Source organism: Equus caballus, chromosome 2 (assembly GCF_041296265.1).
Source record: "Equus caballus isolate H_3958 breed thoroughbred chromosome 2, TB-T2T, whole genome shotgun sequence".
Taxonomy (NCBI): Eukaryota; Metazoa; Chordata; class Mammalia; order Perissodactyla; family Equidae; genus Equus; species Equus caballus.
In genome coordinates this window covers 15,896,818-15,923,217 of record NC_091685.1, presented here as the reverse complement: position 1 = coordinate 15,923,217, position 26,400 = coordinate 15,896,818, and the positions used below count along the sequence as shown (strand labels likewise).

At 42.8% G+C, this 26,400-nt stretch overlaps 1 protein-coding gene across 18 annotated transcripts in view; it reads right to left on the bottom strand.

Annotated features, from left to right (window-relative positions):
• Positions 1 to 463: 463 nt before the first annotated feature.
• Positions 464 to 26,400, bottom strand: part of ZMYND12 (zinc finger MYND-type containing 12) — a 35,289-nt gene continuing 9,352 nt past the window's right edge. For 3 of the 18 annotated variants that reach the window (XM_070260217.1, XM_070260222.1, XM_070260223.1), the window contains exons 2-9: positions 16,621 to 16,762; positions 15,258 to 15,429; positions 8,180 to 8,349; positions 5,737 to 5,859; positions 4,606 to 4,717; positions 3,043 to 3,188; positions 1,972 to 2,105; positions 464 to 989 (exon numbers count right to left, since the gene is read on the bottom strand). In XM_070260217.1, coding sequence (XP_070116318.1) covers positions 971 to 989; positions 1,972 to 2,105; positions 3,043 to 3,188; positions 4,606 to 4,717; positions 5,737 to 5,859; positions 8,180 to 8,349; positions 15,258 to 15,429; positions 16,621 to 16,762 — 1,018 coding nt within the window. In that variant the 3' untranslated portion in view covers positions 464 to 970. Of the gene's footprint in view, positions 990 to 1,971; positions 2,106 to 3,042; positions 3,189 to 4,605; positions 4,718 to 5,736; positions 5,860 to 8,179; positions 8,350 to 15,257; positions 15,430 to 16,620; positions 16,763 to 21,682; positions 21,782 to 25,526; positions 25,638 to 26,400 lie in introns of those variants that run through there. The other 15 variants (XM_023632163.2, XM_023632191.2, XM_070260224.1 and 12 more) reach the window with 12 other exon arrangements.

The following is a 26,400-nucleotide window of genomic DNA, read 5'->3' as shown; positions in this document are numbered from 1 at the left end:
GATTTGAACCCAGGCTCGTCTGACTCCAAGGCCTGCACTCCATCCCCTAAATCACAGGGGGCCTTTCAGAGCGCTTCTCCCCTAGACAGTACAGATGGCTCACATCTGCTTCAAATCATCGTCTCAGAAAAGAAAGGCACCAGCCTGGAATGGTGTCTCAGCCAGCCCATGCTGGGGCTCCTTGCAAGGCCCGGGGCCTTCTCCGGCAAAGGCGTATGATTTATGTCTGCATTTTGCTTTTTGTTGTCTGTATGTCTTCTGTCCTTGTTCCTTTATTCCTCCTTTACTGCCTTCTTTTGCACTGAGTGGATCTTTCCTAGTGTACCATTTTAATTACTTTGTTGATTTTTAACTATTTTTTTAGAGTAATTTTCTTAGTGATTGCTCTAGAAATTATAATGGACTTTTTAATCACAGTCTCCTTCAGATTAATGTTAACTCAATGCCAGTATAATAGAGAAACTTTGCTCCAATTATAGCTTTATTCCCTACCCCCTTCTTTGGCAAAGATCTATGAAACATGCATCCCTGGGAAACTTCTGGGAAATATGATAAACTATTTGCAGTTTAATTACAAATACATATTAGCGAGCTGACAGCACGTTACTCAAAGTCATACAAAGTCACAATAAACCAAGTGCAGAGGTCATGATAACCAACCGTTTTACTGATCCCTGTGCCTAAAGCTCTCCATTCCCTCGCGTATGCTGTGCAAGAACAGAAACACAGGTATTTGTGCAGTCACAGGGGGAGAGGGTGGGAACCTCAGCAAGTCAGGCACCTCGAAGCAGTTGTGCAAGGCCGGACTGTAGCAGACGTTCAACAACTCCATGAAGAGCCCCTGACGTGCAGCTCATAGGGCACTAAGTAACGGGATGGGCGTCTTCAGCTGAGATGAGACTGAGTAAGTCTTGAATGGAGTTCTGTTCCTGGTCACTGAGCTGTTGCTCTCTGGCTAGATCGAGGGCTCTCATGGCATATTCTTGTGCCTGGATTAGAATTGCAGTGGCAAAAGGAGGTCATCACAGGAAAGCATTACATTGGGAAGCCCCCTCCGCACCCAACCCTGGAAACATGGGAAAGGACCCATCAGCGTCTCACACCAGCCACTGAGCTCTTGTTGGGAACCTGTGAACACACACTTGGTCCTTACAGCCAGCCACACGTGTGCTGGGTGGGGCAGGGGGCACCAGAAAAACACACTGAGTTTGACAAACTAAGAACTAAGAAAGCACAGCTTCTTAGCAAAGCGAGCTCTTGGTAGGATCTTATAAGCCTTTTGAACCAACACTGGGAGGCACAGAGGTGCCAGGCACCACAAGTAAACTGCCATCCTGAGGGCCATGTGGCCCAGAGTGAGACTTGGACAGAGGCTTCACAGGACACCTTGGGACAGACTCTGGCGTGCCTGCCCTCCCACCTTCCCTCCCTCCCTTCCTTCCTTCCTCCTTCCTTTCTTTCAATAAATATTTGAATAATAATTCAAATTCAATTTGAATTCAATAATTCAAATGTCCAAATAATTTGAATAAGGAAATATTTATTGAATGGCTGTTATGTTCCTGATACTGTGACTACAGGCAGAAATTCCTGCCCTCGTGGAACTTACAGTGTAGTAGGAGAGAGGGGAAATAAACAAGATATCTAAGTAAAACTGATAGTATCTTAAATAGTGATACATGCTAAGGGAAAAAAATAAAGCAGGAAGGGGGATAGGAAGCATCAGGGGTGGCAGTGGGGTTTCGTAATTTTAGACGGAAACTACAGGGAAAGCTTCATTGAAAAGAAGAAAAGTGAGCAAAGACCTGAAGGAAATGAGGGCCAGTCTTGAGTAAACAGATGTGTCCCTTTTCTCTAAGGACCTCTGGTAGATCTAACACCTTGGGGTAATGATTTCCTAAGTATACAGCAGAAAGTTGGACCCTGAACTGTAGAAAAGAGGTTCTGTCCAATGTAAACTTGGAAACTCACCCATCCCAGGTGGGGTTAGAGTCTCTCCTTTGAGCTCCCACAGTGCCCTGGGCTTCTCTATCACCTCTATTATAACCCACTGGCTGTGAGCTACTCCAGGCCCTGGTACACAGTAGGTGCTTAGTAAAAGTTTGCTGCAGAAAGGAAAGAAGGAAGAAAGGGACAGAGGAAGGGAGAGAGGGGGGAAAGGAATTTCAAATTTTCTGTGTCACCCACACAGAAAGGCTTCCGCTAATTGGCCCTCCCTCTCTCTGTCTCCTTACCTGCCTTATTTTTCTTTGTAGCGCTATTCGCTATCTGAAGTTACAGTAAACATTTATATGTTCACTTGTTTATTGTGACTTCCCCTCCTCCCAAAACACGTAAGTTCCACGGAGACAGGGAACTAAGCTGGAGCTTCACCACTGCAGCCCCAGGCCCTGAAACAGTGCCTTGCAAATGTAGATGCTCAATAAATACTTCAATGAATGAGTGAATCAGCTCATCAATAAATCAATAAACCTGAGATTTGCCACTTACTTTCTGTAAGAATTTGGACAAATAGTGGGCCCTCCCTGTGCCTCAGTTTCCTTATCTGCAAAGTGGGAATAGTGAAACACCTACTTCATAAGGTTGGTATGAGAAATATGATAATTCATGTAAAATACCTAGACCAGTGTCTGGCATGTAATAAGCACTCAGAAACGATCACCTTTTCAGTCATTTCATGGCAACCCATTTCCACCTGGATCCCTCCAGCAACAAGGAACTCACTAACTGAGCGTAGTTAGAGCTACTACACCATTCCTCCAAAGACTCCCCAGAGCCCTCATGTCCTGCCGACTTCCCAGCACCGCCCCAGCCTCAGTTTACCTATGCAACCCTGGGAAGGCTCCTTTGAAGGAAGAAGACAACCCAGTTTCCATTATGCAGGCTGGACTCAACAAATGAGAAATATGAGGAGCAACTGAACTTTTCTGGAGTGAGGGCTTACTCTGAGGGCAAAAACTAGTGTGACTGGGCAAAACATAGCTAAATTCAACCAGAGGCATTTCTCCATTTAAGACATGCTGCTTCTCTAGGGAAACTTGCCTTTGAAGAATTCATCATCAGGTGGTAAAGCATGACCAGGGTTTTCAGAACAAAGATAGTTTTTTGGGGGGCTGTGTCAGAGGTAGATTCTCGAATGTTCCAGATTGAAGTCAGGATCCGAATGGCTTCTGCTTCCTGGGCTTCATCTGCAGTGGAAAGGGAGGGAAGAAGAAACAGCCCTGGGGGCAACTGAGTCTCCCTCAGCGATAAGCACTGAGCTGTTCGGGCTCCAGGCCTTCCGAGGCCTCCTCACAGGGGCACTGGTGGAGGGAGCACAAAGCACAGGCAGTTCCCCAGCTGGAGAACTGCCACCCCGGGCTGAGCAGGAAGGTGGAATGTTCTCCAGCGCTGCCTCGCATGTCATTATCAGAGTAACCTAAAAAAATGTTCATTCCTACAGGTCCCAGAGTCGCTAGGGTTTCTCTCTTTCAGAGTCCTGAATCAGATCTCTCAGGCTCCCAGGCAGTGGGAATTCGTCACAGCAGGATCCCTTGGGTCCAGCTCAGCTTCTGCTCTACAGCAAGAGGAAGGAGCGGGGGCTTCTTACAGCTGCAGCAGCTTCATCCTTCTCCCCTAAATCCACAGATGCTTAAGCAATAGCCTTCCACTTCCCCCACACGAGTCTGTCCACAACTTCCCCAGCAGTCTTTGGTCCTACTTTAGTCACTATTTATTGACTTATTATGAGTTATTATGGGCCAGGTACTTAACAGCACTTTTTAAGTACTAGGCTTAGAGAAAAAGACAAACAACGACAGATACCACAATGTTAAGGTTGGATATCTGATTTCCAAGTTTTCTGCTTTAACGTGAACCACTTTTATAATGAGAGAAAACCCAATAAAGTTATTAATTTTTTAAACCTTAGCTCAAAACCTCTCCTCCAAGAAGTCTTCCCTCTTCCACACCATCCAACTATCCTCACCTCTTCGTGCTGGGACTCCCCTTGTAACATAATTGGTACTCATAGAAATTTTCTTTTGGTATTTCACATGGGTTCTGTCGCACCACCTACACTGTATGTCTTTTTTGAGCAGAAACTAGATCCTCTGTCTCTTGTCATTATCTCAGGGGGAATGATGTTGTACAGTGCTACTCAACACTCAGCCCTTTGGGGAGCCCGGGGGCAGTGAGATGAATCAAACTCAGCCCTGCCACTGAGAAGCTCGCTGTCCAGTAAAGGAAGAAGATAACACAGCAGAACAAATAAATGAGCAATGCGCCATCCGCGCAGTCTGCCTCGGCTGGTGTGCCCTGGAGGGATAACACCAAGAAATGGATGCTCTGCGTGAATCACATGGGCCTCTGGCAGGGTATTTTCCCCTCCAAATCCGTCCTTTATTAATACCCTGAAGGGCTGTGTGTGATGCTAGGGATGTGAATTCTTCCCAATACTGGTCAAATCCCTTTGAGGCCCTGTCTCAGTTTCTCCATCAGCAAAATGGGGAAGATGGCTCTGATGTGCTCCATGGCAGGGACAGCCGCTCTCCCTCTTGGGGCAAGGCCTGTGGATTAGGAGGGATGACGTCACTGCTCTGCTTCTTAGGGAGAGCTGCCACTTACCCAAGCCAGTGTCGGTCTCAAATCGTTTGCCCAGTAAATCTATTTGTTGGATGCGAGCCTGCGAGAGGACTTGATAGTGATTGTTCAAATATTTATTCCAGATCTCAGAGACCTGTTGGGAAAGGAGATGGCAATCAGACAAGCAGGCCAGACCTTAGCCATCGGACCCACCAGTTGAGAGGGCAGCACCTCTGGCCAGGTTTCCTGACAGTCTGCAGACTCCCTCTCTCATTGTGCCCAGAGGCAGGGGGAGCCTTAGGAGCCCAAACAGACCTGGCCAAAGTGAGTGTGACAAGCATTGGGCAGCAAAGGGCAGGAGGCAGGCTGATTGGGGGACAGCCCCGGTGGAGTCTAATAATAATAGCTACCATTTGTTGAGCGCGTACAACGAAACCTTTACATCCTCACAACATCCCAATTGAGGTCATATTCTCATTATTCCCATTTAATAGATAAATAAACTGAGGCTCAGAGAAGTTAAGATCACAGTTGACTTTGGTGAGAGCTGCCATGTGGCACAGCCAGGATTTATATTCAAGTCTGCCTGACTCCAAAGCTCATTTCTTTTTGGCTACACCACAATGCTCCTTCCTCACAGTCGGGCCTAAAATACGAATAAACGGTCACAGGATGAGCGCCTATATCATACACAGAAATGGTTGGTTGCTAAGTGAAGTGTTTCTGTATGAAAATAACCAACATTTTAATATATTGGAAACAGCTTCGAATATTTTACATGTAAAGATAGAAATTGTAAAATACTCTCATGTTCTTTGATCCCTTCATAGAACATTTCAGCAATAATTTTCCCTTAAAATCTTATCTCCTCCTCTATCACACACCCCAGTATGCTTGCTCCTATGGGGATGACAGAGCATAGGGCAGTCTGTTTGGTTCTTATTGACCCATCATTTATTATTTGTTAACTGCCCTATGGATACTAAGGACAGGTCTATTTTGGTAGTGGGGAAGCAGGAAGAAAGAAAAGTGGAATATATCATGTATCAGGCTACGTGACATGGGGCAAGTGACTTCATCTCTCCGCCCCAAATTTCTCATGAATGGTCTGATACTGGTTGTAAGATACAAGGCCTAAGTGTCAAGGCTCAGCTTCCACATCCCCCAGCTCACCTTGGTGTACAGTGTGTCTGCCCGGTCCAACTTTTTAAGGCCATAGAAGATATTAGCTAGGTGAAAATAGCCTCCTGAGGTCCTGATGTCCTCTGTTCCAAATGCACAACTGGCAAAATAAATCTATAGCAGAAGGAAGAAGATTACTAGAGTTCTCTTTGTAAATCATACATCTGATAAAGAACTTGTATCCAGAATATATAAAGAAAGTTACAACAATTAAAAAATGGGCAAAGGATCTGAATAGACATGTCTCCAAAAAGATATCCCAATGGTTAATAAGCACATGAAATGATGCTCAAAATTATTAGTCATTAAGGAAGTGCAAAATAAAACCACAATGAGAAACAATTTCACACACATTAGAATGGCTATGATCAAAAAGGCATAAAATAACAAGGATTGGTGAGGATATAGAGAAAATAGAACCCTTGTACATTGCTAGTGGGAATATGAACTGGTACAGCCTCGGTGGAAAACAGTCTGGCAGTCCTCGAAAAGTTAAACATAGCATTATTATATGAGCCAGCAATTCCATTCTTAGGTAGATACCCAAGAGAAATGAAAACGTGTCCACACAAAGACTTATACACAAATGTTCATAGCAGCATTATTCATCATAACCAAAAAGTGGAAACAACCCAAATGTCCATCAACTGATGAATTGATAAACAAATCATGGTATATCCAGGTGACGAAATACTACTCAGTAATAAAAGGAATGAGGTATTGAGACAACCACACGATGAATCTCAAAATAATGACACTAAGTGAAAGAAGTCAGAGGCAAAAGACCACATATGATTCTGTTTATATGAAATGTCCAGAAAAGGCAAATCTAGAGAGACAGAAAGCGTTTGCCTGGGGCTGAGAGTGGGAATGAGAAATGACTGTAAGTGGATATGAGGGATTTCTTTGGGGTGATGGAAATGTTCTAAAACTGGACTGTGCTGATGGCTGCAAAACTCTGTAAATTTATTAAAATCATTGAACTGGACATCTAAAACGGGTAAATTTTAGGGTATGTATCAATAAAGCTGTGTTTTGTTTTGTTTTGTTAAAAAACCTAGGCTGAGGAATCGAGCTTGATCTAATTCTGTGTGGCGCAGCTCAAGACAGAATGCGCCTCTGCTCAATTTATTGGAGGGGTCAAGTATAAAAAGAAAGCACAAATGAAGAATTATCTCATTCATTCAGAATATTAAAATGTATTAGTCAGGCTCCAGGTGGAAACAGATGGCACCCTCAAAAGGATTACCTGAAGACAGTTTAATGAAAGGATTATTTACAGAGGTGTAGAAGAGTTAAGGAACCAATGAGAGCTGGGGAAGCATGAGGGGCCATCAACAGCAAGAAACTATTACCATCTTGCCTCCTGAAGGAGCCAAAGGAGAGAGCAGGGTCACCAGGGCAGAGCTAGAACAATGAAAAAGGCTACCACACATGGGCTGTGGCCACAGAGGAACACGGCCCTGGCCAGAAGTGGGCTGGGGCAGAAAGGCAGCAGAGAGAGTAAATGCCCAACCTCTCTCCTCTCCCAACCTCCACTCCCCTGCCATGCCTCTCACTCTCCAAACCCAACCAAGGCCAGAGAGCAATGGAGTCCAGGTTGTGTGGTCCGTAGAGGCCAGCCTCCCAGGGCCGAGGAGGGGCAGAGAATGGATTTGGGATGAGGGGACATGGAGAATAACCAGCACAAGAATGTTTCCAGTGACTTTACGGGCCTTGTGCAGTGGCAGCAACGAGAGGGAGAAGTGCCCAGTGAGGAGGCTGAAGAGAGAACCATCCTGTGTGGAGAACACAGTCTGACCCTAACCTCATCCAGATTTCAGGCTCAGGAACTCCTCTCTCTGATAACATCATCCAATACTGAAATCCTAACAGAAACCTAGATAACCCTCATCATCCTATCTAACATTTGCAGAGTGTTATAGTCTAGAAAGCACTTTCATACACCTTGAGCTCATTCAAATTTAATAGCCACACTCTAAACTAGAGACAGTGATGTTATTTATAAAAATAGTCGCCAAAGTGCTGCACATGCATTGTTCTGTTTTAATCTCTGCAATGACTCAATGAGGCAGAGACTAGCTTATGACTTCTGTCTTACCGGTGATGAAAGAAGTTAAATAATTTGTCCAAGACTATGCAGCTGGTGAAACGACAGAGCTGGAAGTGGAATAAAGCCCTGTCCTAACCAGTATGCTGTTCTGCAACCCTTTATCCAGCAAGTGACGTTGTGGAAATGATGTGACCTGGCCAAGGTCACACAGCCAGGAGAGGAAAGGCTTGGACACAAATTGATAAAGTTGCGTTCTCGCTAATACCCAACCAGTCAGTTGTAAACAGAAAGTTTTAGAGAAATGCTCAGTTAACAAACACACAAAAAACTAAACAGAGCTGTTCTCAGAAACATTCACGTGTTATAATTTCACTTGTTTACATCATTAGCCAGATGATAACGGGCTTCCTCATAGTTTTCCTTAGCCATATAGAGAAGTCCCAGGTTCCGATGCAGTAACGAGTGGGTGGCATAAGAGCATTCAGTTGACTTGAGGACTGTCCACTGGGCTTGGCATAGATATTCCTCAGCCTGGACAATCCGGCCCAGACCTGCCCAAAAGAAGTAAAGAAGGTTATAATTCATATCCCGGCCAGAGAACACATGATGAAACATGAGTCCTCACACACTCACTCATTTATTGATTACTCAAACATTTATCGACACATAAAAACTTGTACACGAATGTTCACAGTGGCCTAGTCATAATAGCCAAAATAGAGAAACAAGTTGAATGTCCATCAGCTGATGAGTAGATATACGAAATGTGGTCTATCCAAATCCATGAGTGGAATATCATTCAGTCACCAAAAGGAATGGAGTACTGATAGATGCTCAACATGGATGAACCTGGAAAACATTATGCTAAGTGAAAGAAGCCAGACACAAAAGGCCACATATTGTGTGATTCCACTTACATGAAATGTCCAGGATAGGTAAATCCATAGAGACAGAAAGCAGATTAGTGGTGGCCAGGGAATGTGGGTGTCGAGAAATGGGATGTGACTGCTAATATGGTATGGGTTCCATTTGGGGGTGACTAAAATGTTCCGGAATTAGATGTGGTGATGGTTGCACAATCTTATGAATACACCAAAACCATTGAATTGTATTTTCAAAGGGTGAATCTTATGGTAGATGAATTATGTCTCAATTAAAAAATACATGTATATGTATACTTAGTTCCTTTTATGTACCAGGCCTTGTGTTGAGTGATGGAGATTCAAAGATGGATTAAAGCCATTACCTTTGAAAAATTTACAGCCAAGTTGGGGGACATGAGTGGGGAACACATGCGTGACGTGAAAACAAATATATTTATAACACAGTGTAAGTGCAATGATAGTAACATCATAAGGTTTGCAAGTGGCAGAGAGTAGGATGTGTTTAATTCTATGGATGGGGTGGAGAGGACACGGAGTGAGGAGAGGCATGGTGAGTGCTGTGGACTGAATGTTATGTTTAATTCATATGCCGAAGCCCTAATCCCCAAAGTGATGTAATTGGAGGTGAGGCCCTTGGGAGGTAATTAGATCCAGAAAGTGGAGCCCTTATGAATGAGATTAGTGCCTTTATAAGAAGAGACACAAGAGAGAGGATCTCTCTTTTGGCCACGTGAGGATACAGTGAGAAGGTGGCTGTCCACAAGCTGGGAGGTGGGCGCTCCTCAGATACTGCATTTGCTGGTACTTTGATCGTGGACATCCAGCCTCCAGAACTGTGAGAAATAACTGTGCATTGTTTAAGCCACTGAATCTATGATATTTGTTATAGCAGCTGAGCTGACTTGCATGATGGAGCTTGATACATGTGGAAAAAAAAATAGAGCATTTTAAGAAAAGGAGAAAGAATTGGATTTAGATTCAGAAGGGTCTTCTGGAGCCAACGTGGAGGAGGGAACAGAGGGGAGGAAGAAAAGCGGAAGGCTTCTGAAACAGTTCAGACAAGCCCTGACAAGAGCCCGAATAAGGCAGTGAATGAAGGTGGAGCAGATCAAGAGACATTTAGGAGCCAGAATGGACAACACATAGTTACTAAGTGAAAATCACCTTCGTTTCTAATATTCAGATACTGTTGACACTTTGTTTAGCTGTAAAGATACATAATGGTTTCCTGTCTACCTGTTTGTCTCCTGGGGAGGTTGTCAGAACTGAAGAGAAAACTACTCTGACAGCCTTCTGCAGGGGAGGAGGCATGCCCTGGGTATGAAGTATTTCCTATTATGGATGCTGCAGCAGAAATGGCACCAATAAAGGGTCAGGAGATGAGGACATAAACCTCTCATAAGTCACCCTTCTGTTCTTCTCTGTCCTTCCTCCCAGGCCTAGTTCACAGGTAAGCATGGTTTTATTCCAGTTGTAATCACATGGCAGTGAATTAAAGGGGCGAGGTGAAGAAGAAGCAATCCACAGAAGGAAGCAAGTAGCTTTGCTTGACCAAAGCTCAAACTGAAATGGGAAAATACTAGTTTAGAAGCAAGGGGCCTAGGTCCACGATCCTGGCTCATGTGAACATGGCAAGTCACATCTTCCATTTGGGTTTTGTCTATAAAATGAGAGCTTTAGACTGAGACCCTCTCAAATTTAAAGAAGCAAGTGACTCTTAGCTAAGATTGTTTAGATGGGGAAAAGATTGGTAGAGGGCATTGACATACATCGGAAATTTTAAATGTTCATTGTCCAGTTCTTATTCCAAGTAATGCCAAAGAAAGAAGGCTCGAGGCCAAGCTGAAGCAGCAACTACAAACATCAATCCCAAAGAAAAAGGCCTAGTTGGGAGAAAAACTATGAGGTTGAAAATTCAGAAAGCGGGCTATAGTGAGGTAAGAGGAATGGGCTGTTAGGAGCAGGTCAGAACTAAGATTGTGACCAGTGAGTGGTAAGTTTAGGCATGGCCTCTTGTATATACACTGCTCGCCTGGAGAGGTGTAGGGGTGGAGTGGAGGTAGTGGAGACATAAAGCTGCCAAAGGAAGTGAGACTATCCTCAGGGGTGATTTTAACAGTCATGGAGTAGGTACAGGAAGGACAGCCAGGAGCAATGGCACTCATCTGAAGGGGGAGACAACAGTCTTACACTGGCTTAATGGCAGATCTGAGAGACATAACGGGGGAAGATTTTGCAGCCCTTGGTGATGAAAGGAAAGGAGCACAGAATAAAGTGGTCACAGGTGATTCAAAGGTGTGGCTGTGAGCACCCAGCAGAAGAGAAGGGAACCAGTACTTACGGTGGGCCAGCTATTTGCCGTGCACTATGCTAGGACATTGGCATTTATGATTTAAGTCTGCCAACCCCCTGTGAAAGAAATGTCAGAGGAGGGATTTACAGAGGAGGAAACTTCATTCATTCACTTAACCATATATTCATCCTATTTGAGTCTCTACTACTCTGCTAGATGCTCTGCGCTTGCTGGTGAATAAAACAGATGTGATCCCTGACCTTAAGGAGCTTACAATTAAGTGAAGTAGGTACACAAGAAACAAATGAAAAATGAAATGCTATGAAGGAAATGAACAGAGCACAGTTATCAAGAAAAAGCAGGGAGAGGGGTCAGCCCAGTGGTGCAGCAGTTAAGTTCGCATGTTCCACGTCAGCGGCCCAGGGTTTGCCAGTTCGGATCCCAGGTGTGGACCTACGTACTGCTTGTCAAGCCACGCTGTGGCAGGCGTCCCACATATAAAGTAGAGGAAGATAGGCACGGATGTTAGCTCAGGGCCAGTCTTCCTCAGCAAAAACAGGAAGATTGGCAGCAGATGTTAGCTCAGGCCTAATCTTCCTCAAAACAATAACAACAACAACAACAAAAGAAAAAGCAGGGAGAAACCTATTTTGGATGATTAGGGAACACCTCTCTGAGAAGGAGACATTTAAGCAGGAAACTGAAGGTTGCAAAGAAGTCAGCCATGGAGAAAAGAGCATTCCAGGCAGAAGGAACAGTATGTGTGAGGGCCCTGAGGTGAGAAGGAGCTTGATGCCTAGGGTCACCAACCAGTAAAGAAGGAGTTGGAATGTGAACCCAGGTTCTCCGGGTTCCAAAGCACTGACAGCGTTGGGGCAAGATAAGTAAGGTGGCTCCTCTTTGAAGTGTTACTGAAAATATCATCTCTAGTTGATTAAAATTCCAAAGTTTTACCAAAAAAAAAAAAAAAAAGCTGAATACCCCTTATTTTCCACTCCAGTCTGGAGGAATCTCTAAGATGGGAAAGAGGCATGTACACAAGGGATATGATTTATTTAGACTTTCCAGAAGGTTGGCAAGGTTTTAAATCAATGACTGTGGGAGTTATAGTGAAACCTTCCATTTACACAGAACTTTCCAGCTTGCAAAGCACTTTCATGTTCATTACACACGAAGTCATTTAATGCTCAAAACAATCCTGTGAAGAGGGACTCAAATTTCACAAGTGCCCACACAGTGCCCACTAGGTGTCAGGTACTGTGAGAGGAGTTTTTTAGTACCTTCTCTGTACTAAGAAGCACCGTTCTGGGTGTGCAGACACTATGATGAGTAAGAACAGATAGAGTTAGGGATCTCCCTGAGCTTATGGTCTAGTGGAAGAGAGATTTTAGTTAAATAATCTCATCAACAAATGTATGATTATTATTGAGGTAAGTGCCCAGAAAAAAGCAAGAGGTTTCTAAGTGGGTACATAAAAAAGAGACCTGACCTAGTCTGGGGACTTGGGAAAAGCTTCTGGACAAGGGGGTGGTAACTCTTGAGCTGAGACCTGAAGGATGAATTAGGAGTTAGTTAGGTGGAGGGGAGGGGAGGGGAAGTGGGGAGAGTGCCTGGGGAAGAGCCTTCTAGAGCAGGGGAGCATCACAGTGCCTCCGAGGAACCCAGAGAAGGCCAGTGTAACTAAAGAGAATAACAGTGTAACTAGGGAGAAAGAAAAGAATGCGAGATGAAGCGAGAGAATTCATAAAGGCTGGACCGAGCAGGGCCTCACAGGTTGCTTTAGGAATTTGGTCTTTATTTGGTGGAGCAACTTGAACACATTTTGTGTGGAGGCCAGATTGGAGGGGGGCCCAGAGAAGACGTGCATAGACCCGTTAACAGGCAGTCGTCCAGATGAGAGGCAATGAGACTCAGCCAAGGTGACGTTTCTAAAGTCCCATAGCTAGTCAGTGTCAGAAATAAACAGAACCTGGGCTGTGTTTCCTTGTCCAGTGCTCTTCCCAAGAGTTTTGGAGGAGGGACTGTCTGGAATGGGGAGTCAGGCCTGAGCAGAGTGAGGAGGACATTCTTGCAGTTAAGTAGCCTGGTATCCCCATACCAGAGCCCAAACCAGTGAGAAGGGGATCCATGTAGAAGAGGCAGCCCAGAATGAGGAGTCAGAGCCCACGCGGGGAGAGGAGGGCGTCTGCAAGAGGAAAGGATGGGGTTGGAGGTGGGAGATTGGTTCCTACAGGGGCATTCATTAAATATATAAATATATTAATGAAAAGGGAGCTATGAATATGAATGGGAGAAAATGAGATTGAACTCTGTGGTAGCATTGGACTGGATTTGGATGTACTGGTAGGGGTCCATGGTCGTATATATATATATATATATACACATATATATAGAAAGAGAGAGGGAGAGATACAGATATAGATATATAGAAGTAAATTTTGATGTAATGTGTGTATACATACCCATATTATTATATTTACACATATTCCCTAACTCTGTCCACTGAGAAGGCCTGGGAGCAGTCATACTCTATTATCAACGCATACATCCAGTGCACAACTCTTGGCTTCTGAATTCCATTTTCCACCAAAAGAAATCAAGGTTCCTTGGAGGCATGTTCCGGAAAGCAGGAAAATGATCAAAGAACAAAGGGGATGTGTCAAGGAGACACAGAAGCCAGCTTGAAGGGGCTGCCACTTGCCAAATCAAAGACAGTTTGAGCATCAAATTAATGATAGTAATGGATTATAACCCATTGAGTAAAACAGAAGACCAAAAGTCTATATGATATAAATAAATAAATGAATACATTGAAAGTTTGATGAGGAATGGGATATTTATATAGTTTCAAAATACCTCCCCATATAATACTTATTAACTGCAAAGAGGGGAAAGAGCAACTCTACAGAGAAGCTTGGAAGATACCACCTTAATAAAGTAACTTAAATGGGCATCATCAGTAATGGAACAAATAGAAAACATGTGCCAACTTAGAAGATGGGATGAGACGAACACAGCATCGCTTCTGTGATATTACTGCCAAAGATACATCACCTGAATCAGGTCATGAGAAAACGTCAGAGAAACCCAAATGGAGGGACATTTTATAAAATAATTGGCCTTTAATCTTTAAAAGTGTCAAAATCATAAAAGTCAAGGAAAGATTGAGGATCTGTTCCAGAATGGAGGAGACTAGAGAGACATGGCAACAAAATGAAAAGCATGATTCTGAACTGTATCCTTTTGCCATGAAAATGTTATTGGGACAATTGGAGAAACTCGAATAGGGTCCACTTGGTGGATGATAGCAGGTGATGGTTGTATTGTGGTTGTGAAGGAGAATGTCTGCGGGAAATACACACTGAAATACTCAAGGCATAGGGCATCAGGCAAGCAACGTACTTTCAGATAGCTCAGGGAAAAAAGGTCTTTGCATTGTATTTCCAAGAGCTTAACTGCTTAAAAAGTTGGTTTTTAAAAAAATAGTGGCTATTAAGATGCATAAAGTGGTAGGACAGTACCTAAAACACTGTAGATGCTCAAAAATGTTAATTCCCCTCAAAAATGCTAATTCTCCTCTTATAGCAAACACCACGTAGGCTGTCTGCCAAGTCTGTGCTCTTACTCTCAGAACTGCCTCTCCCATCTACAGGAGCAAGTTGCTATATTCCTGTTTGAACTGTGTGACCTTGACACAAAGGTAGATAAAGGTAGGTACCACTCTCAAGCTGACTCAACACAATTCTTTCTTCTAGGAATTTAAAATTGGAAATCAAATGCTAATTAGTTTCCTTTACCCACCTTGAACCTGCAGGACTTGTAAATTCAATGTAAATTCAGCTACATCTGACATCTAGGGGTAGCTGTCTTCTGCAGTAAGCATACGGTAGAAAAATTTGGTCTGCAGAGACGGAAGATAAAGCCGATGTGGAGAGAGAAACAGAGACAAGAGACAAGGCACGGGAGAGAAACTGAGAGCAGCAGCCTTAGTTTGTTATAGCATTCTCATTCTAGTACCTCATGAAGCCTCAATTCCCCCGGACACTCCAGTGTCCTAATAAATTTCCTCCTTTTGCTTAGATCAGCTTGAGTGGATTTCTGTCAGTTGTAGCCAAAAGTCCGGGACATCTCCTTCCCCACCTTGTGCCAAACTTTACAGCAACTCTGCTCTTCCACAAAAGGTGTCCTGGTGCCACTGCCAAGGCTGGACTGTTTGGCCACTGATATGACCCAATATAGCACTTCTTAAGGGCTCGGGGGGTCTTGAGTTGGTTTCACTTACCAAGGCTCGCCTCGGCCAACAGCAGGTAAGCAGGCACAAGCTCCACTGAACTCAGGCCATGCACATTCATGCGGAAGCGAAGAGAATGCAAAGCTGCTGGGACAGCATCTTCATGTTTTCCTTCAAAGAGATATTTCTGGGCTACGGTGTAGCAGAACTCAATCAAATGCTTCTGTGGAAGAAAAAACTAGATCATCCGGACGGTCTAATGGTAAAAGGCAATGCCAGATATAGAGGTACATTTGGAGATATGGCCAACATCTGACGAATTGATTCAGGGTACACAGTGAGCCTGCCTATATTAAGGTGGACGTGAGACCCCAAATAGGTGATATAAAAAGGCAAAGCTGGACTGTGAGTTCCTCAAGGTCCAGGAACAAGGGTCTTCTCAGCTTAGCTCAGTGCTTGGCATAAATGAGCGCTCAATATAAAATTATTAAACGCATGTTATTCTTACATTTATAATAAAAATTTAGTTTAGCAAAGCTGTCACGTCTCAGGACAATCCAAAACTTTCCACCTTTCTATTTGAGTTAATTTTGAGAGAACATCTTATTTTTCCCTCTGGAATTATCCTGCTTAGCTAATATCGGAAACAACTTTAACTCTGCATTGTTCTCAGGCCACTCTCAAAGTGTCACAAGACTAAAACTGATGAATCTGGTGTTTTGAGACTTACGGCTTTGAAAACGTTATTTTTTTGAACAAGAATTTATATGCTATCAATGCTGTGATAATAGTTTTCCTAATCTCCTTTACCTTTTCATTAGTATATCCATACATCATTTTTTGACCTCCTACTATGTGCCTAAGCTCTTATCACAGTTCTTGGCATATGTGGATGTTATGGGTAAATTTCGTGCCCCCATGAATTTCCTATGTTGAAGCTCTAACCCCAGTACTTCAAATGTGACTGCCTTTGGAGACAGGGCCTTGACAGAGGTGATTAAGGTAAAATGAGGCCATAGGGTGGGCCCTATCCAGTGGGACTGGTGTCCTTATAAGAAGAGGAATTTGGACACACAGACACCAGGGATGCGTGTGCGCAGAGGAAACCAACCCTGCTGACACCTATCATTGATCTTGGACTTCCAGCCTCCAGAACTGTGAGAAAACAAATTTCTGTTGTTTAAGCCCCCTGGCCTGTGCTATTTTGTTACGGTGGCCCCAGGAAACGAATACACCAGGTATTCAGGAAATATGTGGAGAAAACTGACGGAACGGTATCGAGGACATAACGACATAAAACAACAGTCGTGCCCCCAGAGCGGTTACCGTTTAGTGATCTCCCCCAGCACACCCTCTTTCCTGGGCGTTCCGCTGCACCCACAAGTCAAGCCCGTGGCAGTCCTGCAGGACGTACCTGCCGCTGCTGCAGCTGCTGCAGCCCGTGCTTCCGTTCTTCCTCCGAGTTGTAGAAGGGCATGGAGGTGCGCAGCGGAATCAGGAGCTGGCAGATCTTCTCGTGGATGCTGCCCCAGTCAGCTCTTTGATGAACCACACCACTGACAATAAAGACATGGGCTTCGTTATCTTCACCTCTGGCCTGATCTAAGATTCTGCTGGCCCTACTACTGGGCCCTAGAAATTAGAAGAGTAAGCCCAGGACAAACCAGGCAGGGAACCCCAAGCCATTCCTGACACGAATCTCTTTTCTTTCACGTGGTCATTTGATGGTGTAAAAATTAGTTGGGGACGGGGTGGGTGGGAGGCTGCTGTGTCTGCAGGCACAGGTGTGCTGCTGTGGCTATTCTGCTTTTCTGCTTAATTAGTAGCAACGAAGACAACTTTAGCTCTGCGTGGTTCTAAGACCATTTTCAAATATCTGAAGACTGCAGCTGACCGATTTGAGGGTCTTTTTTCTTGGGGAAGGGAAAGGAGTTTACATTTGATGAGGCCCTAGGAGACGCTTCCCTGTACTCGGTTCCACCATGTTGCATGGCTCTGGAGAGCACCACTTGCATTGTCTTCTGTGCTCCACGGGGCCATTCACACAGAACACACTGTGAATGCCCCCCAGTCCCAGGGGTACAGCAGGGGGTTTTGCATGTACCTACCTAACTTTTTGAAAACAAAACAAAATCTATTATTACTGTTTCAAAGATAAACAAGCATAGGCGCGCAGAGCCCAAGTAGTTACTCTAAGCCTGTACTCCAAAGCCAGTTGTTTTTATAGCTCTCCAGAGGGAGGTACTGTGACAGTTGGGTGTACTGCTCTTCTGGCTATTTTACATGCATATTTAGTGCTTTTAAGCACTTAATTGGACAGCACAGATATAGAACATTTGCATCACTGCAGAAAATTCTATTGGACAGCACTCCTACAGAGAATCCACTCCCATTCCTTAAATAATTGCCTCTGTGAATGACTCCCATATCTATTACCCAGTTCTGACCCTTCCTCCAAGTATGTTTTTTTCTACGTTTTAAAATTGATATATATTCACATGCCATAAAACTCACCATTTTAAGTGTACAATTCAGTGTTTTTTTAGTATGTTCTCTAGGTTATGTAACCATCACCCAACCTAATTCCGGGACATTTTCATCACTCAAAAAAAACTCCATCCACTCTAGCAGTTACTCTCATGCTTCCCTCCACCCATTGGTGCCCAGAAACCACTAATCTACTTTCTCTATGTATGTGTCTATTCTGGACATTGCACACAAATGGAAACAGACGATATGTGGTCTTTCACGTCTGGCTTCTTTCACTTAGGATGATTTTTTCAAGGTTCATCCATGTGGTACCATGTATCAATATTTTATCCATTTTTACAACTGAATAATATTCCACTGTAAGACTATAACACAATTTGTTTATTCATTCATCAGTTGGTGGACATTTGGGTTATTTCCACTTTGTGCCTATTACGAATAATACTGCTATGAACATTTGTGTACAACTCTGTGTGTGGACACATTTTCATTTATTTGGGGTATCTACCTAAGAATAGAATTGCTTAGTCATATAATAACTCTATGTTTAACTTTTTGAGGACTGCCAAACTATCTTCCACAGAGGCTGTACCTTTTTACAATCCCACCAGGAGTGTATGAGGGTTTCATTTTTTCCACATCCTTGCCAACACCTGTTATTTTTCTGTCGTTTTTATTATAGCCATTGTAGTGTGTGTGAAATGGTATTGCATTGTGATTTTACTTTATATTTCCTTAATAGCCAATAATGTTGAGAAGCACTTCATGTGCTTATTGGCCATTTGTATATCTTCTTTGGGGAAATGTTTATTCAAATCCCTTGCCCATTTTTTAACTGGGTCTTTTATCTTTTTCCTGTTGAGTTTTAAGAGTTTGTAGGGGCTGGCCCTGTGGCTGAGTGGTTAAGTTCACACGCTCCGCTGCAGGTGGCCCAGTGTTTTGTTGGTTCGAATCCTGGGCACAGACATGGCACTGCTCATTAAACCACGCTGAGGCAGCGTCCCACATGCCACAGCTAGAAGGACCCACAATGAAGAATATACAACTATGTACTGGGGAGCTTTGGGGAGAAAAAGGAAAAAAATAAAATCTTTAAAAAAAAAAGAGTTTGTAAAGAACTGGAAACTAGTTCCTTTTCAGATATATGATTTGCAAATATTTTCTCCCATTCTGTGGGTTGTCTTTTCACTCTCTTGATATTGTTCTCTGATGCACAAAAGTTTTTAATTTTGATGGTGTCCAAGTTTTTTCCTTTGGTTCCTTGTGCTTTTGGTGTCACATCTAAGAACAGTTGCCTAATCCAAGATCACAAAGATTCATAACTGTTTCCTTCTAAAGTTTTATGTTTTTAGCAGCTATATTTAGGTCTTTTTGTTTATGGTGTAAGGTATGGACCCAAATTTATTCTTTTGCATGTGGATATCCAAGTCTCCCAGCACCATTTGGAAGGAAACATTCCTTCTCCAATTGGCACTCTTGTTAAAAATCAATTGACCATAGATGCAATGTGTTTATTTCTGGACTCTCAATTCTGCTCCATTGATCTACATGTCTGTCCTTATGCCAGTACCACACTGTCTTCATTACTGTACCTTTGTAGTAAATTTTGAAACTGAGAAGTGTGAGTCCTCCAACTTTGTTCTTTTTCAAGATTGTTTTAGCTATCCTGGGTCCCTTGCATTTTCATATGAACTTTAGGGTCAGTGTGTCCATTTATGCAAAAATGACAACTGAAATTCTGATGGGGATTGCATTGAATCTGCAGATCAATTTGGGGAATGTTACTATCTTAACAATACCAAGTCTTCTAATCTATGAATATGAAACATCTTTCCTTTTATTTAGGTCTTCTTTTTAATTTCTTTCAAGAACATTTTGCATTTTTCAGTGTATAAGTATTATACTTTTTTGGTTAAATTTATTCCTTTTTTGGTGTTATTGAAAATAGAATGGCTTTCTTAATTTAATCTTCAGGTTGTTCATCACTAGCATGTAGAAACACAACTGATTTCTGCAGATTGATCTTGTATCCTGTAACCTTGCTGAATTCATTTGCTGGCTCTAATAGGTTTTTTTTGTGGGTTCTTTAGGGGTTTCTCTATATAAGATCATATCATCTGCAAATAGAGGTACTTTTACTCCTTATTTTCCAAGCTGGATGCCTTTTATTGCATTGTCTTGCCTAATTGACCCAACTAGAACCTCTAGTAAAATGTTGAATAGAAGTGGTGAAAGTGACATTCTTGTCTTATTCCTGATTTCAGGAGGGAAAGCTTTTAGTCTTTGACTATTAAGTACAGTGTTAACTCTGTGTTTCTCTATGGGTTTTTCATAGATACCCTTTACCAAGTTATGGATGGTACTTTCTATTCCCAGTTTGGTAAGTGTTTTTATCATAAAAGGTGTTGGATTTTTGTCAAAATGCTTTTTCTACATTTATTGAGATGATCATCTGGTTTTTGTATTTTATTCTATTAATATTCTATTATTAAGGATTCTATATATTAAGGGTAATATTCTAGTAAGTCTTATATTGATTGATTGTATGTTGAACCAACCTTGAATTCCTGGGAAAAATCCTACCTGGTCATGTTGTATAATCCTTTTTATGTGCTGCTGGATTTGGCTTGCCAGTATTTTGTTGAGGATTTTTGCATCTATATTCATAAAGGATATTGGTCTGTAGTTTTCTTTTCTTGTGATGTGTTTGTCTGGTTTTGGTATCAGGATAATATTGACCTCATAAAATGAGTGGAGAGCTATTCCTTCCTCTATTTTTTTCTTCTTTGAAAGAGTTTGTGAAAAATTGGTGTTAATTCTTCTTTAAATATTTGATAGAATTCACCAGTGAAGTCATCTGGTCCAGAGCTTTTCTTTGTGGAAATTTTTTTTATTACTAGCAAAATCTCTTGGGTTATAGATCTACTTAGATATTCTATTTCTTCTTCAATCAGTTTTGGTAGTTTGTTTCTTATTAGGAATATATTTCATCCATGTTCTGTAATTTGTTGGCATACAATTGAACATAGTATTCTCTTTTATTTCTGCAAAGTTGGTAGCAATGTCCCCGATTTCATTTCTGATTTTAATAATTTGAGTCTTCTTTTCTTGGTCAGTCTAGCTAAAGGTTTGTCAATTTTATTGACCTTTTTAAAGAACTAACTTTTGGCTTTGTTGATTCTCTTGTTTTCTTGTTATGTATTTCATTTATCTCTGCTCTAACTTTTAATATTTCCCTCCTTCTGCCAGCTTTGGGTTGAGTCTGCTCTTTTTTCTCTAGTTTCTTAAAGTGGAAGGCTGGGTTATTGATTTGAGATCTTCCTTCTTTTTTAATGTACGTGTTTGCAGCTATAAATTTCCCTCTAAGTACTGCTTTCACTGCATCCCATAAGTTTTAGTATGTTGTGTTTTTGTTCTCATTTCATCTTGATGAGGTTCAGGACAGGCTTCCGTGAAATAATGTGGATTATTTTGAGTTGCAAACAACCTAGGCTCAGAAGGCTCAAGAAGAACCTTTGAACTTCCCCCAAACTGCCTACAAGAACTTAAGATAGAAGGGCCTGTCCCAGGAAGGAACTATCACCATAGATAACTCTAGTATCATAGGAACTAGGTGAGGTAGACAGGGAGGAACTTAGCAAGGCCCATTTGATCAAAGTCCTCTCGGGTCCCATTGTTTCTAGATGGCCCAGCAAACATTTGTTTACCAAACATGAACTCTTTTCATCTCCCTGTAAATTGCCTTTTTTCCCTTTGAAGTCCCAGGTCTCTATTTCCTTTCCCTTAGTCCAGAATGGCATATATACCTCATTTTGCCTGACTGTCCCTGGAATTTTTCTTGCTTATGAGAATTCCCCATGTGCATGTATTAAACTTTGCTTGATTTTCTCCTGTTAACCTGCTTTATGTCATTTTAATTATTCAATCAGCTATAAGAACCAGAAGTTGAACTACCGCATTTTTGGCTTGGTTGGCAGGATACTCACTGGTTGGCAAGATCTTCTCTGGCTGAAAAAACTGCCTTGTCTGGCTGGAAGAACTGCTTTCTCCCTAGGACTAGTGCAGATGAAGAGATCCTGGGTCATCTGACAAGACACAAGAGGTAATATTTCTTACCATGTCAGCTTCCCAGAATCTCTTATCTGCAGGGTCTGGTGAAAGCAAGCAATGAGAATTTTTTTCTCTCTCATTCTAAATTTAGATCAGCAAGAGAAAATATTTGTGAAACTAGTTTCTTAGGCTTTCAGCAACTCTGGTATTCGGTGCAATACTCTCAGCTTTATTGATCCTTTTCCTCCCAGAGATGGTCATTGTTTTTTTTCTTTGTCTCTGTCTTTCATGTGATTTGTCATAAGAAGGAAATACCATAGGGTAGGACATAAGCCTAAGCCCTGTAAGCCTGTTGTCTGAGGCAACCCTGCAGACTGGTGAATTTGAGGGTCTCACCAGATTGATGTCTATTTAGATAAACTTTGCTGTGGGCTAATATGCACATGAGGTAAAAGCTATTGCTCAGGGACATCTTGGGAGCCAAAGCCACAAAGTTGGCGGGCAAGGGTGGAGCGCTGAAGACCCATGAGGGTGCTCACCACCACAGGAAGGCTCCCATGATAGGATAAATGGGTCATGGAATGGGTTAGATCAACAGTAGGTCACCCACAACCTCAAGAAAGTTTTGGTGCAATGAAGTACTCTGTAAAACACACACGTGGCACATCCCTCCTAGGTGTTAGTTTGGCCCCAAGAGACTCAAGGCTTAGCTAAAGCTGTTAATATGCATACAAGAAAAAACAGATGAGGTTTTTCCTTCCTTCTTGTTCTGTCCTGAGAGCTTGGCTTTTTGGCCGGTGAGAATATTATCTGGTCTCTGCCAGAGTGCACCTTGGTGGCTAGTTGAATAGACTGGGGTTCCAAGATGCAAAATCACCATCAGCACACTCTTTGTCTGGCTGTGCCAGCTCTCAGAAGAGTTTATCATAAGGGGTCCCAGTCCATAAGAGGCCTTTTTGTCTCAACCTTCATTGCTCGTTAGTGCTAGAAAAATACCATTCCAGTAGCACCTGCCCAGTGTCACTGATTAGTCGGTCTGTGACTGGAGGCCTCCCATGCTCTCCTGGGAGACTGGAGACACCATTTTCACTATACCACCCTTACTACCTGTGCAACGAAGGTCTTTACTTTCTCTGACTATTTTTGGGAGTGAACTTTTTGGGTCATGGGGGCTAACCATCTGTGCCCAGTCCAGGGATGCCTCTAGCATCCATGGTAAAGATTTATTCTAAGCCTGGAAAGTTACCTCTGGGTCTTCCCATAAGGCTTATTGTATTGAGTTGCTATTGGGATAAATATACAAATGAAGATCCTTTTGATCAATGGCCAGACAATGGATCTTTTAAATTGGAAAAACTTCTATATTTTAAAAATATTTTAGAGAGCACTCATCACAAGCAGCTGCCTTATTGGTATTTATGAGAGCATCAAATTGAAAAGAAAACCCAAAATAAGTATAACAGTTAGCCTCAGGGAATTCCTTAATAAAATGAAAGAACAGAAGTCAGACTTAGAACAAAGATGAAAAACAAATCTAACAAAAATTCCCCTTCTCCTCCCTCTTACACTCTCCCATATCCCCTACTCCCTGACCCCCGAAGGTCTTTCGGATCTCTAGGTCCCTGGTTTAAACCTGCTCCCTCTCAATGCTCAGCTCCTCAGCCAGCTTCTCAGCCAGTTCCCTTAGATCCTTAAACTCCAGCTTCTCCAGAAAAACCTCCAGCTGCCTATTTTAACTTCCCTCTTAGAAGACTTACAGGAGGCACTCAGGCCTGACCTCCAAGCTAGGGTCTTACGAGTCACTTGCGTAAATGCTGAAAGCCAAGAAGTGAATTTAGCAGAAGCAGCCAGGAAGGGCCAGAAGGCTCACTTTGCTGTCCCTTATGAGTCCTCCTACTTCCCAGGGCTCTGTAATCAGGCTCTGCCAGCTTCAGGCATTCCTATGCAGTGTCCATTGTGGATGTATCCTGGACCTCTGCTCACAGAATTCACGTCCGCGGGACACCAGCCAATTTATTAAATTATAAAACCCTCCTGCCTCCATTGTCAGAAGATCCTACAAAATTTAGAGAGGAGTTAGAAAGATTAGCAGCAATTCACAACCCCACTCACAGAGACCTTGACTGGCTGCTAAGGGATGTTCTTCTAGCCCACGATTATACAGTAGTTATCAAACAGGCCAGACGTCCCCCTGGAGAAGATCCCTCTCCTAGGGGAAACAGACCGCCAGCCCCTCTCCAAGGCCCTCCTGTAAATGGCTAGGAAATGGCTCTGCTAGAGGCGATGTTCAAGGTTTAATAGGAATGATTTTAGAGGCATTTCCTCCTAAAGTTAATTGGTCAAGAATTGAATTGTGCACTCAGAAAGGAGGGGAACATCTAAAGGCCTTTGCTGAGCGTTCTATGCAAACTTTTCAAAGCCACGCTGCACTAAACCCAGAAGCCCCAGAGCACAGGGCTCTCCCAATTCCTGCTTTACGAGGAAATTTTCTCCTGATATTAGAAAACAAATTCAAAATAGTGTGTTTGGTTGGCCTGGGCAACTGTTAAGTGTGATAATGGAAGCTGCTACACAATTCTTTGAAAAAAGTCTGCAGGAAAGCAGCAGAAAAAAAAAAAAATTAAAAGCAACCATTCTCTCTTTGCAGCTCGAATCTTCAGAGGAGAAAAATGTGACTCTGAGAGTAAATTAAAGCCTGCTCAGAGGCTCCCTATTTGCCTCCAGACAAGTGCAGGTATTGCAAGAAACTGGGGCCTTGGAAAAAAATTGTCCCACACTTAAGAGAAGGGAACATTTAAGAAGTATCCGCCGAGGCCCCAGCACCCCCAGAAGGTTCATTTTTCTCCTCCTGAGGGGCATTTCCCCCTCAAATGATGGGGTCGGCCAATCCTCAGTGGCACCTCAGAGCCTACCATTAAACTTAAAATAGAGGATGGGGAACTGAATTTCTTAATTGAAACTCGTGCAACTCTTGCTACTATCCATTCAGAGGATTTCTTTGTCACCTCTGATTCTATTCAAGCTGCTAGAGTCTCTGGGGAGCCTATTTCATTGCCCATAACTCAGCCCACCCCAATATCTTTACGCCTTAACACCCATCATGCCTTTCTAGTGTCTGACTGTTCTACTAGCAAACTTTTTTGGCAGAGATTTTTTTTCTGTAAATTTACTGTCACTATAAATTGTAATGAGAAAGGTGTTTTTATCTCCCTGCCCTCAGACCAAACCCCAAATCTCCTATTTTCCTGCTAGAAAGTGATCCTGATTTAAATTCATCTGAAGAGGATGAGTCTTTAAAAGATGTTTCAATTAGTCTTTGGGCTACACATGCAAATAAAGTAGGATTGTTACCGAGTGCAGAACCCATGCACATTACTTGGAAAAAGAATACACCGTTTCCATCAGTAGCCCAATACCTGCTTCAGGGACGCAGTACAAAGAACTTAATCTGTAAGACTTCCTTTTGCAACAGAGTGTACTAGTTTTTACTTCCTCAGCTTTTAATACTCCAGTCTTGCCAATGAAGAAGGCAAATTTGACTCAGTTGGGAACCAGATCTATAGATTTGTACAAGATCTGAGAGTCAGAAACTCTTGTGTAATTCCTCAGCATCCTGTGATCCCTAATCCAGCTGTCATCCTGACCTCAGTTCCTGCTGATGCAGCCTGGTTTACAGTAGTTGATCTCTGCTCAGTTTTCTTTCCAATCCCATTGCACCCTGACTCACAATTTATTTTTACATTACATTTACGGGGAGGCAATTAACATGGTCACACCTACCTCAGGGATCTCCTTCAGTCCCCCTCAACATTTTCCCAAGTCCTTAAAGCAGACTTGGATTCTGTAGCCTTTACCCAAGGCTCCACACTTGTTCAGAATGTTGGTGACCTTGCATTCTGTAACCAAACTAAACAGGGAGCTCTTAGAGACGCCCTCATTCTCCTGAAGACACAAGCTGCATGAGGCCATAAAGCCTCCAGATCTAAACTTCAGAGGGTACGAATGACTGGTACCTACTTAGGGCATGAGATATCTCAAGGCATCCAAAAGCTACCCTCAAAAGCCTTGAGTCAATTTTGTTCATCCCTCTCTCCCAAATGACAAAACAGCTACATAAATTTCTAAGGGCAGCTAGTTACTGCCACCAATGGATTCCTAACTTTGCAGCCCTTGCTAAACCTCTATATGCCCTTCTCCCAGATATCATTCCAGAGCCTATTTCCTGGCCTTCACAGGCATTAACCTCCTGTGAAGCATTAAAATTTGCTTTGTCCACAGCTCCGGCTCTTGGCTTACTTAATTTTCACAAATCTTTTCATCTATACTGCCAGGAAAATAATGGGATTGCTACAGGCAATCTAGGACAGTCTATTGCCTCTCAGATATGTCCTATAGCATATTTCTCATGCCAACTAGACCCTGTGGCATTAGGTATGCCCCCATGCTTGTGTGCGTGGCTGCAGCTGCCACCTTGTTTGACAAAGCCAGTACTCTTACATTAGGCTCCCCCATTCATCTCTATGTTCCCCATGCCGTGTCTGCTGTTTTACAAGTTCATAGGACGCAGCACCTCTCTACACAGCGACAGACCACCTATGAGCAGGCTCTCTGACCAATCCTTTCATCGCAAACACCATTGTAACACTTTAAATCC